The sequence below is a fragment of the Chelon labrosus genome (assembly GCF_963514085.1).
Source record: "Chelon labrosus genome assembly, chromosome: 10".
In the NCBI taxonomy this organism is placed as follows: Eukaryota; Metazoa; Chordata; class Actinopteri; order Mugiliformes; family Mugilidae; genus Chelon; species Chelon labrosus.
In genome coordinates this window covers 20,376,231-20,389,894 of record NC_140360.1, presented here as the reverse complement: position 1 = coordinate 20,389,894, position 13,664 = coordinate 20,376,231, and the positions used below count along the sequence as shown (strand labels likewise).

Below are 13,664 nucleotides of genomic sequence, written 5' to 3'. Positions count from 1 at the left end.
AACATCTGTACAAACTAAATTCTTGATAGTATTTTATTACAAAAATGCGATGCTTTAAAATACATTATTTTTCAGTATTACAAAAACAACAGCACGAGATGGGATGAAACATGACAGAATATATTATAATGAAGCTCAGAGATCAGTGATCTGCTGCTCCGACATAATGACAAATGGAATCGTACTCCAGTGTGAACACTTTCTCCTCGTATCTGTCCAGCTGGACCATCGCTCTGCACTTGTTCTTGTCGCGCTGGAGAATACGGCCGACCTGAATGTTCACATAAAAATGTAGTGATTAGCAACAGTTAACTGCATTCAAACCAGCACGCACGTAATTCAGGAAAGATGCTCATTTGCTCACCTGTCCCCTGTGCTCACCCAGTACAACCATTACATAATCATTTTCGCTTTTTGGGATGATGGTTTCCAGCATGTCTTGCTTCACATCTGCAACACAAAGGTGAAATACTGCGTTATCCCCATAGGGATTTTAACATTAATTAAGAACTTTTAATTAATTAAGTACTACAGCAGCATTAGCTCAGGAGGTTTACTTGGTCAGCAATTGTTATCAGCAGATTCAGACATCTTATTAGTTCATCAATAGCCTAAAAGGCTGACTATTTATCAGAAATGTGTGGAGTTTGACATTATACCAACCTCCCTCTATGAGCAGTCTGAAAATGTGAATGCTACAAGCACAGTACAAGTTTTATCTTCAGATTAATGCAGTAAAAGCATAAATAACATGTCCCAGCTTATCGAGATAGACTAAGGCTAGCTAGCATATATATATATATATATATATATATGGTATAAAGATAAAGACAGAACATTCCCAAAATAGCTGTGATATAAAGGAACTCAAGGTAATCCAAATAGACTAAAACTGCACATGCATATCAGATCCTATTGTACAGAATACCAGTGTTTATAATGTCATGTGCATACTGTATTAATTAACACATATTTAAATATATAATTAAAAAAATATTTGGGGGGGGGGGGGGCTCTGGGTGCCTATTCACCTTCTTGTTGTGATATAGACAAGAAAATCGATAATATTCATTCATTCATTCATTCATCTTCTGTAACCGCTTATTCCTGTTAAGGGTCGCGGGGTCTGCTGGAGCCTATCCCAGCTGAATTGATAACAGTTTTCCCCAAATATAAATCTTCAGACCATGGAGATGGAGACCATTAGTTTAGTATGAGGAATGGAAACAAGTTACATCTCCTACCATGGCATTTTGCAAAGGTTAAAAAAAAAAAAACACACCCCTGCTTGTTAATTGAAGCTCTCTTAAAACAACAGTACATGTAGCTCAAGTAATATAAGAAGAGAGAAGTTTTATATATTCATCTGATCTGGGCAAACATTCACTTTTCACTTTCTCCTCTTAGTGGAAACCAATTACACTTCCCAAAAAAATTCCCAGAGAAAAAAGACACAGGCAACAGGGAAACATGAAAACTCCATACAGAAAGGCCTCAGCGAGCCAATACGTTTGAACCCACAAACTTCTTACTATATACTATCTAGAAAGCCTTATCCATAAAGATATACAGATATAACCATTTGCAACCCTCAGAATTTTCTACCTTTCTGCATAAAAATGACTCAAAACATCAGCAGATTTTCACATAAGTACGGAAAGTAGAAATGCAACTAAGGTATTATGCTTTTATTTATGCTGTTTATTCAAGAAAATGAATCATTCGTGTATATCTATGAGGTGCAAAACCAAGTGAACTCTTGTTTTTAGTATCTGGTGTGACCCCCTTGTGCAGCAATAACAGCAGCAACTATATGTTTCTGGTAACTTCTGCTCAGTCGACTACAGCGGCCAGGGGAGGGATTTTAACCCATTCCTCAGTACAGACCCACTGATGTTCTGAGATGTTAGTGGGTTTCCTCACATGAAATGCTTGAATCAGGTCCTTCCACAACATTTCTATTGGATTAAGGTCAGGACTTTGAATTGTTAATTCCAAAACATTAATTTTGTCCTTCTTTAACCCTTCTTTTGTAGGGAGACTTATGTACTTGGGGTCGTTGTCTTGATGCATGACCCAGCTTCTCTTAAGAGTCGGCTGACAGACAGATGTCCTGACATTTTCCTTTAGAATTCTCCGGTATAATTCATTGGTTCATCAACGATGTCGAGCAGCAAAACAGGCCCAGAAAAGGACATTACCACCCCTGTGTTTGCAGATTTAACGTCTCTTGACTAATAAAATGAGCCACTCCTTTAAACCAAATAGTTCTACTTTCGTCTCCTCTGTCTGGCTTGTCCACATGATATTTAGAAAAATGCAGATGTCCTTAATGTTCTTTTTAGAGAGCAGTGGCCACTTTGGTATGAACACCTTGGTTGTTCTCCTGATGGTGGATTCATGAACATTAACATTAACCAATGTAAGAGAGGCCTTTAGCACGTACACCCCCAACAGACTTGATGTACTGTAGAGTTAAAGGAGATGGAGGGAGACAGAAAACTAATGCTAACTGAAATTGAGATGGCACTAGTGACTCACCGTCTAACAGTCTTCCCTCTTCAGTTCGACACACACAGGTGGACGGTGTCAGGACATCCTCCACTTGCATCTAGATGCAAACGAGACCAATTTGAAAAGCAAATACAGAAACCAAACATTTATAATTACCAAAGCACTGCAGGCAAACATGTGGTGTCATATACCATAGCATTTCTGGGATCTGACAACACTTCTGCTATCCATGTTATATAAATACAGCCAGTTTTAGTTTTAAAATAAACCACTTGACTATCTGTCTTAAAGGAGGATTAAAGAGTAACCTTGATGCTGGATAAACAATTGAAACCATTGGTGTGTTTTGTTTTCCCCCCCCGGCATAACCATATTGTACTGAGTTTAGAAATCTGAGCAGACAAACCTCATGTGGAAGTGGTTTGAAATGTAATTTTAGTAATTTAAAGGAGCCTTTTGCATCACTCACAATGTGACATAAAGACAACGTCAAATCCAAACTGAGCGCTGAGCTGAATCCATCCAGCAAAACATAAAGAACAACAGTCGTGGACAGATAAATTGTCTGCTGTTGTAGCTTTGTAGTTAAGATTAGTTTGTGATGTCTGGACACATGAGTCTGATCTGATTACTTGCAAATAACATTGTACATGCTCTGTCCTACAGATCTGATTTGAGAAACAAATCAGATCTGCGTCCAGTCTGAACAAAGCCTACATGTCGAGGCTACAAAGATATCACATGGTCCATTTAGACTGCTTGTGAAGACAATGAATGAGATGACTCAACAGTGTCGACCTGTTTACATGCATTAAAACACTTATTGATTATTACTTATTTATGGAGGGATTCCTGTTGCTCCATCTGAACAGTTGATACAATGAGTAGATACTTTGGTTTTTGTACCTTTGAATTGTAATACCGCCCCCCTTTGAAAGCTTTGTCTATAAAGCGAACTTTCAGGTCCCTCTGGAGCCAGGACGGGGGAGCTGGGGGTCGCCTTGTTTCTTTCACTGGAGGTTTATCTCTACACAGGTAAAAGACAAGTATACAGCATATTTAATGTTGGAAAACATTATTAACCAATAAATGATGTAATTCAATTTTGGTTAATGCACATTTAAATCATACAGTATCTTCATCCTTGTTTGAAAATGTACCTGTCTTGACTTGACTCTCTGTGTTTCCTCTTCCTCTCATCTCTTTCTGAAGACTTGTGTTTTACCCCATCACTACTCCTCTCTTTCTCCTCTCGTCTCAGTCGCTCCTTCTCTCTGTCTTTTTCCTTCTCCTTCTCCTTCTCCTTCTCTTTGTGGGCTTTACTGAGGCGACCTGATTGGTGGGAAAACAGCGCTATCAGAATGGCATTTAGAAAAAATGTGGCAAACAGCCAAATGCAGACTCTGCAGTATGCAGTGTGTGTGTTCAATTGTGTGAGTGGTGTTCTTAATCCCACAAAGAAGGCAGTTTAGATTACTGTAAATACAAACTGGGGCTAAATCTCTGTTTTAACATGAGGGCTGAAAAAGAGGAAAAACCTGTTTAGCCATGTGAAGTACAGCTGCAACTAACAGTCATTTTCCTAATTGATTCATTAAAATGAAGTGAAATTTAATCTGATTTGCTCCGCAGGAGTCTAGATCATTTTCTGCTTAGGCTGACTTCATCTTCTTTCTTTTGTTACTCACTGAGGTCTTTGCCGTATTTGTCGTATTCCTTGCGCCCAACCAGTTTAACAGCGTACTGGCTGATAGTCACATTCTTCCCACCGATAGCCAGCTTCACCACAACTCGAGCATTGTCTGGATCAACACCTTCTATCTGCATCACGTAAAAGAACGTAATGAAGTACAGAAATAAAACATAGGAGTAGGTCAGTTAGACGTACCAAGGAAATGATCAGACTACCTTGCCATAGAGCTCTTTATGCGCCCCTGATTGCACCAGCACAAAACCCCCAGGACCCATCACCAGCTCCTCCTCCTTCTCTCGTTCATCGCCCGGCTTCGGGGGACGCTGATGTTTTTTGGGCTCCAGGTCCTTGATTGCTGAACGATCTGCTCCAAGACCCAACCCTTTTGGACGGAGCTCGTGTTCAATAGGCTTTACATCTCTGCAGCAAAAAGGGAACAACCGTATTAAATATGATATATAAAACATGCTAGCAGTGGACACAGCTCGAGAATTTGAACTCCACAGAGATGCAAGTTCAGCCTGATGTTCAAGAAACGGTAAAGCAGAAGGGTGAATTCGTTACTTACTGTTTAAAAGTACGTCCAATGCCTTCCTCTTTCTTCCAGCCCATCCCTTTAAGCATAGCAATGCCATAAGCTTCAACAGGAACACTCTCATAATCTGCGTCTGTCGACTGGCAAACACAAAAAGGGAAATTATCGTCTATAAGTCAAGAGACATTAAATCTGCAAATAAACAAAGAACCATAAACTGCATTAAAATGTCCTATAGGTCTAAATGAGGCGCTTATGTAACCTTTGAGTTCTGAAACACAGAAAAACTCTTAGTGGCAAATGACGAGAAGAAGCAGTTTGTAATGTCGGTCTTACTCAGCCTTTTGGCTCCAGGCTGTCATACTCAGTCCCGGCTGACTAAAGTCACCAGGCAGCAGCTACAGCCGCCCTCATCAGAGCAGTGGCCCTGCTCATATCTGTCTCCACCCAAGGCTTTCCTTTGAGGGAGGCTGGGAGCCCTCTTTCACAGAGGGGGACTGCATTAAAATGAGCTCAGGGCCACAGTGAGCAACCATCCCCTGGCTCTCTCTGGTTCTGCCAGTCACATCTACAGTGACTGAGAGCAGATATGGGGTGACAGTGAGGAGACATGTGAGACATGCGTTACGAAAAGCAGCAGAAATAAACCTGATTGGTTGCCTTCATGTCTCTGGGGAGAACGCTGATGTCCATCTTCCACTAAAGCTTTACTGTACTGACAAAGCCAGCCACATCCATACGCATGCGTGCAACGGTCTGCACACAGGGGTGTTATTCTACTCAGTTGACAGTCAGCACTTTCACACACTCAAATTTCAATCGGAGTCAAAGCCAGACATTTTTGTACCGTCAGACATTTTCATAAAATGCTTCTCTAGTAGATTGTATTTTGTTCTTCACATCTGACACCATTAAAAAAAGCTAGCATTTCTGAATATGCTGCAATATTATACAAACGGCCTCTTCTTTACACCATCATCATTGATTTGACATTTTTTCCTCCACATAGTCTATATGCGTTTCTGTTCCTTACATCTGTCATTTCTATGGCTTCATCTGATTTCAGATTTTCACCTGAGGCAGTGAATAATCCAAACTTCACTCATGTTTGAGTGTGCACTTTAAGATCCTGATGTGATGTCCTGCTTGTGTTCTCAACTGCACAGTAGACAGTACACACTGTGTTGTTACCTATACTTACAGATTCTGGCCGCAGGTCCACCTTTACTTGGTCTCCATCTTCAAAGCCATCTGGCACTTTGTTTTGCATCAACAGGGGGATGGATAGGTTGAGGTTACTCTCTGACTGAGGGCCATTCTGCCACTGCTCAAGCTGCCTCCGTGAATCTACAAGCAAAGGTTACAGAGTGAGCTAATGGTACCCTCATCATTTCACCAAACACACACTACACAGACCAATATCGTCTCCAAACATATACCTTCAATGAGTTCTTTGACAGCCTGAGACTCCACGGAGTCACTGTCGTTGCCTGTCTCCTTGGTTTTGGGCTCATTTCCGTCGCTCTGGGCCGCTCGGTCCGGTTTGTGCCAGCGGTTCTTCTGGATCAGAGGGATGATGAGCTCCTTGGGCTTCTCAGATGGTTTTGAACTGCAGGCCAGAAGAAAGTTAATGAGATAGCAGGCCGGCCCGCTTAAAAATATTTAAGGTTATATTGTTGGTGGTCGAATGACTTATACACAACTGACTTCAAATATGCTAACAAGGCATACTATTTATTATGATATAATCTAGGTCTAGGACATGTCAGAATGAAAACGTCGCCGTTACGCTACACCCATACACTACATGTTAGCATTAGCACACGAAGCGTACCTTTGCAATTCATTTCTGTCAACTCCAGTCAGGTAATCTCTGTCATCTTTCTTGGTCGAAGCGTCGACAGTCGACGGTTTAAATTTGCTAACTGTTTTAGTAAAACCAAACGACACCGCCGGTGTTTTTCTCTCCCCTGGGTCCTCAGAGGCAACAGACTTGAAGCTACCTGTATCGCCTCCGTACGACGCCATTATTGTTTAGTAGAAGACTGAAGCAGGAAGAAGGAATTCTGGCAGTTGTAGTTTTTTTGACATTTTTTGAACGGTTTTTGGCCTCAGCGTGGTACTACGTCTCCCATCATGCACAGGAATTAAAGGCACAGAGTAGATTTGGTATCGTTTGTAAAACCGACTCTTGCTTGTACCGTAACCATAAAAAGTAAATTGGACGATAATAAGATATTCTAGATATATTTTAACAAATAAAAGATAATAATAGACGTGTGTTTCATATATCTTAGAAAACATACATTCGACGTGGAAACTTTTTCAGTTTTAATTTTACTATTTTATTATTATTATTTTTTAAATTAATTAATTTTTTTTTTTTTTTTTACATGTTTACATAATTTAAACTACCAAGTACTGTTTTCTTAACATAATAAATATGCAATATGTATTATATCCTGTGGGGTTCATTGAAGTTTCATCTTATCTAACCGTTTACTTTACAACCTCTTTATCTGTTATGACCAGTTCGTATCTCTCACATCTCAATCAGTGCAAGGTAAGATGGACAAACACCCCCGTGTAAATGTGGTTCTCACGCCTTTAAGTCCTGGTTGTAACTCGTAAGCGAAAAGTGATGCTGCTGATGCAGGTACAAAGAGACACTATAGGGGCGGTACTTTTTAACTCTTTTATTCCCTCCCCCTTCGTGCTCTCCAACTTCTACAGATAACCTTCTCGTTTGCCATTTACCATTGTTTCTTTCCTCCAAAAGTGCATTTTTAGGAGCCGGAGCGCCAACCCAGCCTCACTTTGAACCGGACAGCAAAGCCTAATCTAATCTGATCTTCCCCAATTGACGCTCCGCGCCCTGAGAGCACCGAGCCTGCAGTTCAATGACACCTCTACCCGGTCAAATCGATCTCACCGACGGTAGCCCTTTTTGGTTGATTATTGTAATTGCATCGACCAAACATATCTGCGAATAATTAACCTGACCGACGCGAACAGGAGGGAATTGACGCGGAGAAATCGAACATGAAGGTAAGCAATGAAATCAATTTTGGCTCAATAGGGAGAGACACTTTGCACAAGTTAAAATAGCACGCTTTAATTCATCGTTCCTTCATGCCGTTTTGCCCTCAGCGGTGCAGCAGCTGCTAAAAAATTATGAGCGGTCGCTGTCAGATTTGCCCGATAGTGTGTCTCTCTGTGTGTGTGTGTGCATGTGTGTTATTTTCTCTCTCTCTCTCTCTCCTCTCTCTCCTCTCTCTCTGATCGCCACAGCTCTCAGAGCATCACTAGTGTCCTAATATCCCGTCAGCCGTGCACATCGTGCCTGACTTTCTCTGGGATACCGTGGCAGCATTTCCAACACCACTGCTTTGCCATTTCTATCACACAGCCAGGTTGCAGCTTTTTTAACCAACTCCTTCTGTTTAAGTGCTGGCTCATTATTTGGTCGGGTCAATGTATATAGACGCGTTCAAACGGATCCTCTTTGAAAGGCTGAACTGCTTGAAGAGAATGTGTGTGTGTCAGCGGCAAGGCAGGTCAGTATATTCCCTAAATATGAGAAATCTGAGAATTTGTTTTGTGTAACCCAAGTGTGTGTGTGACAGAGACAGGGGGTGAGTGACTGTGTGTGAGAGAGTGTGTGTGTGCATGTGAACAAGTCACCCTGTGTGTAAGAGAGAGTGAAGAACTGGTGGTACATCTTTTTAACAGCTCTTCTTTTACAGCTGGAGATCATGTGTGTGTGCTTATGAACTCACGACAAGGTTTAGAAAGTTTGCTGAGACACCTTTTTTAAAAAAAAAAAAAAATCTGTATACATATTTTCACTTTTCAGTGTCTCGCTCCGGAAATTGTGTTAATGAAACGTGCACAGAAGTCCATGTTCAGTGCACCTGCTCATATTTTGCCATGCATGAGAAATACACTGACCTGCGGATTGTGCTGTGTAGTTCACAGTCAGGTGTGTGTGCATGCATGTATGTGGAACAAGTGCCTTGCTGCTCTCTGTGTAGGCTGTTCGTCTAGGGTGTGTCCTGGTCTTCCACAAGGAGCTTGTTTGGAGGTGATGGATGTGTGACCCTGACTTAACAGTGTTGCGTTTGGAGAGCAGTCAAGGTTGTGCTGTTAATATGAATCATTCATTTGTTGTTAGAGAAGGAGAGGCGTGTAGACTGTCCACACATGCTCTCAGGCTCTCAGGTCCTCTCTCTATTTGCTTTCTATTAGTCTTATCCAACGGCCCGGCACCTGTTTTGCACTATAACTAAGCAGAGTCTTTGGATTTCTTTTTGCGCCCAGTTCTCAGCCCAAGTTTGCACCACCAGTAAGTGGAAATGCATGTTGCCGTACAAGCCCGACTCCCCTTTAACTGCTTACAAGAGGGGAGGATGAATTTAGGCACATTTCTCCTCTGTCGTAGTAATGGATGTCATCTGGGAGTTGTTGATTGTCTAATTATGTACCTCCTGTGTCCTTCGGCATCATGCATATTCATGCCGCTGTTTTAAGGTGTGGTGAAAACAAAGTGCGGATGTGTGTGTGTGGGCCTCGTGTGCGTGTACGAGGCAGTTTACCCTTGACAGGGCAGGGCTACGCAGGCACATTCTCCCATCTGTGGTCCAAACCTTTGCTCCCAGCCACTGCATTTGAATTCTGCAGTTGTAGCCTGCCCTATTCTCAGTTCTCAACACTTCATGTGCGGTCTGATATGAAATATCAACAACAACAGACCCATGCTGCAGCCGCTGCTCACGTTCGTGACTGTACACGCTGAGATTCAGTTTGGCTCGGCTAAGCTGTGTTAGACTCTCTCTGAGGTAGCAGATCAATAACTAATCAATGATAGTGTGTTGAGTTAAAATTTACACAGTGCCATATTTGAAATGTCAAGACGGCAATGAATCCCGTGTATCCTTGAGTCAGATCTGAGTTGGACAACTGGGATCAATATCAGGTGGTGAGACAGGCAGCAGGAGCAGGCGAGGGTCACCTTCATCCATCCCTACTGAATCAGCAGTATCTCTCTTCCACACATACACACACAAACTGAAGGAGCGCGCACACAGACACACACTCGAAGGCCTGCTTAGGTTACAAAACTGCGACCTCACAAAAACGCTCATTATAGTGAACTGAACCTTCCCTCCATTTCCTTATGCATTATTCATTTTGTTATTATGATTTCAGCCACTCTTTCTTAAGGTTACCACACCCTTCTCTGTGTTGACTCTGTCTCCTTCCATTTTCCTCTCAGACTGGCTCCGGCTCTATTTTCTGTACCCCCCCCACCCCGCTTACATTTTCCTAATTTCTGTCTGCTTTTCCTTCACTGTCTCTCTTATCCATCATCACAGAGGAGCAGATCTGCTCCGTTTAATTAAACTGCTCCCTCTTCCTGATGAGAGCTCATCTGCGATCTCAGTGAGGGGTGTAATGCTCCCTGGCATATTGAGTAAAAGAGGACCTGTTGTCACAGTGGTGTTCCTCAGAAGAGCAGAGAGTACACAACACAACGTGCACCACTCACGTGCCCCCTGCCTTGACCTTGATCTTGACTCTAAATATACAGTTTCCCCAAGGGGAACATCACTGAGCTGCTGTTATCCTGTCAGGTATGTGTGTGTTTACGGGTGTCACTCGGATCGCCAACTTTGCTTTAATCTCATACTAAGTCCCTTTTCGTTGTCAGCACGTTAGCCGCTTTAATAATAGTTTAATAAAAATCAAGCTCTGTTGTAGATTTGGAATTACTGATGGCGTGCAGAGAATGTACTTTTCATTTCACGTATTCTTATCAGCTTTTTGTGTATTAACTTTACATTGTAAGAGAGTAAAATGTTTCCGTGCATGAGAGGGAGATATTTAGTGTTTTTCAACCGACAAGCATTTAATCTTTTATTTTTAAATCTGCCACTGCTGTCTGTTTTGTGTTGAGTACTCCCGTGCCCTAGATTTGAAAGGGAGTGAGCATCAGGGAGGTTTAGTACACCCCATGTTGCTTGCACAGTTTGGTGGACAGAGAGGTCAGGGCGCGAGGGCCGGATAAGACGATAAAGTCGGAGCCGGGAGAATTCTCCTGTACATTTTTCCATCCGTCTGCCACCACACCATCCTATCAGCCCTGATGAATTTAAGGTCACTGGTTATTTAAGATGCTTTACTTGACTGACCTCCCACACCACCCATGGGAATATGCTGTAAGATTAAGGAGCAGTGTGCTTCACCGCAGGTTAAAGTGAAGCCGCGGGCTTAGTGTTCGACGTGTGGGATGGGTTCAGAGTTTGTTTTCTTCACCTGGCCCTGATTTAATTCTACAGTAGCAAACACAGACAAGATAACCGTGACGTAATTTCAGTTTTTAACACCACTGGTGGAAAAGTGGCATTAAAGCTTATTCTGAAAATTGAATGTTTGAGCTGAGCAGATTAATTTAGTATGTTTTCATTTGTGAATATTTGCTGGTTCTCTTTGTCTACTTTGATTTAAGAAGTCATAATTTCTTAATTTTTCCACAAGGTGACAAGTTCTAGACCTAACCTAAAAAGTCTAAAAATCATCATTAGGTGCAGCTGGTGTTGTGGTTTACCATAAAAAAAAAAAGTCTTTTTACAAATATTTCACTGCTAATTAAATGATTAATGATGATTAATTATATTTAATTATTCATATTACTGAAAAACTGAATTTCAGTAGTATAATAGTAATATAGTAAGTTTAAAAAAAAAAAATTACAAATCAACAATCTTTGGTTGTGTCATTTCTAATTTGTAGATAAACAGACCAAAACCTCCTGAGATGATTAGTCGAATAGTCAATAGATCAGTCATCACTGAGGTAGTCAGCAATTACTTTATATGTATCATGTCTAACTATCTTTGGGTTTTGGACACTATTGATTGATAGGTCTTTTTGAGATTTTAAAGCTTTAACATGATCAGCTGATTAAGTGATAATGAAAACAATCATTAGTTGCATCTGTATAATTTAATTTACTGATCTAAAAACAGAATTGCAGCAAACTCGTGAAACCTGAATTTTACAAAATATATTATAATCTTGTATTATCAGTTACAGTGCATCATCTAATCAGAAACAATATCAATCACTTGTTTCTACTCAAGTATTGTTCATACACAGTGTATTGATGATCCCTTCGACCCTTGGAGTGAGCTTGGTCAGTATTATGTAACAGTCATCCGTACTGATGCAGACTTTTAAAGAATCTCGATTGTTTCTTTTGTTTGTCTATTCGCTGCCGGCATTTGCAGAGGCGCAGACAAATGGAGCTCTTTGTGATGCCCATCACATTCTAGCTGACAAAACACGCAGTCAGTCCATCAATATCCACCAAAATTCACATTTAGGAAAGACAACTATTTGCTGTCTTGAACTTTCAGTGAACATGTTTAAAATACCAACTAAGCTTGCATAAATAGAGCATTCTAGCTGAGCTAATTGAACAGGCTAATTTCATTAGCATGGACTTCATTTAGAGCGGAAACAAAATGCGGGCAGCAGTGCATGCCTGGCTCCGCCGAGTCAATTCAGCAGAAGCTTTCATGAGCATATACCAATTCTTCTGCACGTACGGCGCAGACAAACAATCCAGTAGCATGAACATTTACATTCAGACAATCAGACTTTGTCTGGAGTTTGATTAGAGCAACGTCTCACGGCAAAAGCCGATCGCGTTAAAAGTTTCCCGTCTTTTCAGAAGTTTACCAAACTCTGCTGCTGTGGTCATAGCCGATTATGTCAGACAGAGATCACAAGCTGAGAGACGGCTTTGATGGGGATGAGGGCCGGCATCTAGATAGGCATCAGGAACATGTGGAGGATCACGAGAGCTGACAGTCGCTGCTTTCACCACAAAGCCACACTCAGAAAAAGGAGAATATTGGAAAAGGTGTTGAGCTGCAAAATGAAGGTTAAATTCATTGCTAAGAGTTGTGTTCTTAAAGGAACTATTTTTAAGTGCTGTTTTATATGTCTGTCCATCTTGCTGGGGAAATCTGTTGAGACAAGCTGTTGTTGTTTTCTTGTCCTTTTCAAAGCTGTGTTTTACCTGGAAACTCAATTATTCATTCGTCTTAATTGATGTGCTTTGCTTACAACCTTTTTATTCCTGAAGGTCTTTCAAGACATTCTGCGGCCCACCGTCAAGTTCTATTCCCTCTTGTCCTTGCTTCGTTGCTTCAAGTTGACTTTGAATTATTGAGCTCCGTGGCAAAGCTCATCTCTGTAACTTTAATAAATTAAAACCCTCGAGATCCAACCTGAAATAACCGCTTGGTTAATTTGTCCTGTAATAAAGATATTCCCGCTCATGACTCCAGGCTGTCAGGGTAAAACAGCCGCACAGTTTCTTTGGACTAATCACTGGGAAGAATTTAATTGTGTGGGACCTGAAATTTTAGCATTAACACCGCTGCACCATAAGCTATTATTACTTATTATTATTACTTAGCAATCGAGCTGTTAACTTCGTTAAGATGAAGCTTAAATTAAGGTACTCTTTTAGTGGAAAAATTAATAATTGTGGTTAATTAAGTAAGAGCATTGAATTTTCTCTGGATAATACAGGCATGAGCGTTCACGAAGTTCAGGGCGAATAGTCATTCTCAGAAAAGCATGTGTGTGGAGCAGATGTTTTTACTATACACTGAGTCATAATAGCCTCTAGCAAATACTTTATGCTCTTAAAATAAACACATATAGCGGAGAAATAATAAAAAAAAACGACCTCTAAGAAAAGCCCCCAAGTCAAGAGGATTTGTGTTTTGCCATTGACAGATTGCTGTGGTCTGAAATTACACTGGAAGGCCAGGGCTGCAAGCCTTAGAGATCCCGAGCAGGTCGCTGAAGAGAGGAAGTCAGTGAAACAGGATATGTATTGGTCAG

The 13,664-nt window shown here is 41.2% G+C and overlaps 2 protein-coding genes across 2 annotated transcripts in view; one reads left to right on the top strand and one right to left on the bottom strand.

Annotated features, from left to right (window-relative positions):
* Positions 1-4: 4 nt before the first annotated feature.
* On the bottom strand, positions 5-6,770 carry gpkow (G patch domain and KOW motifs; the record flags this gene model as incomplete). The annotated part of the gene is made up of 11 exons (XM_084554103.1): positions 5-271; positions 365-450; positions 2,542-2,611; positions 3,421-3,541; positions 3,675-3,846; positions 4,203-4,335; positions 4,423-4,627; positions 4,776-4,882; positions 5,944-6,089; positions 6,182-6,351; positions 6,577-6,770. The coding sequence occupies 11 exons, from the start codon at positions 6,768-6,770 to the stop codon at positions 143-145; spliced, it is 1,533 nt and encodes a 510-aa protein (XP_084410229.1). The 3' UTR covers positions 5-142.
* Positions 6,771-8,216: 1,446 nt separating this feature from the next.
* magixb (MAGI family member, X-linked b) overlaps positions 8,217-13,664 on the top strand; it is a gene marked incomplete at its 5' end in the record, with an annotated part of 33,086 nt that continues 27,638 nt past the window's right edge. The window contains one exon of the mRNA XM_084552736.1: positions 8,217-8,299. Within this exon, the coding sequence (XP_084408862.1) occupies positions 8,217-8,299 (83 nt within the window). The remainder of the gene's footprint in view (positions 8,300-13,664) is intronic.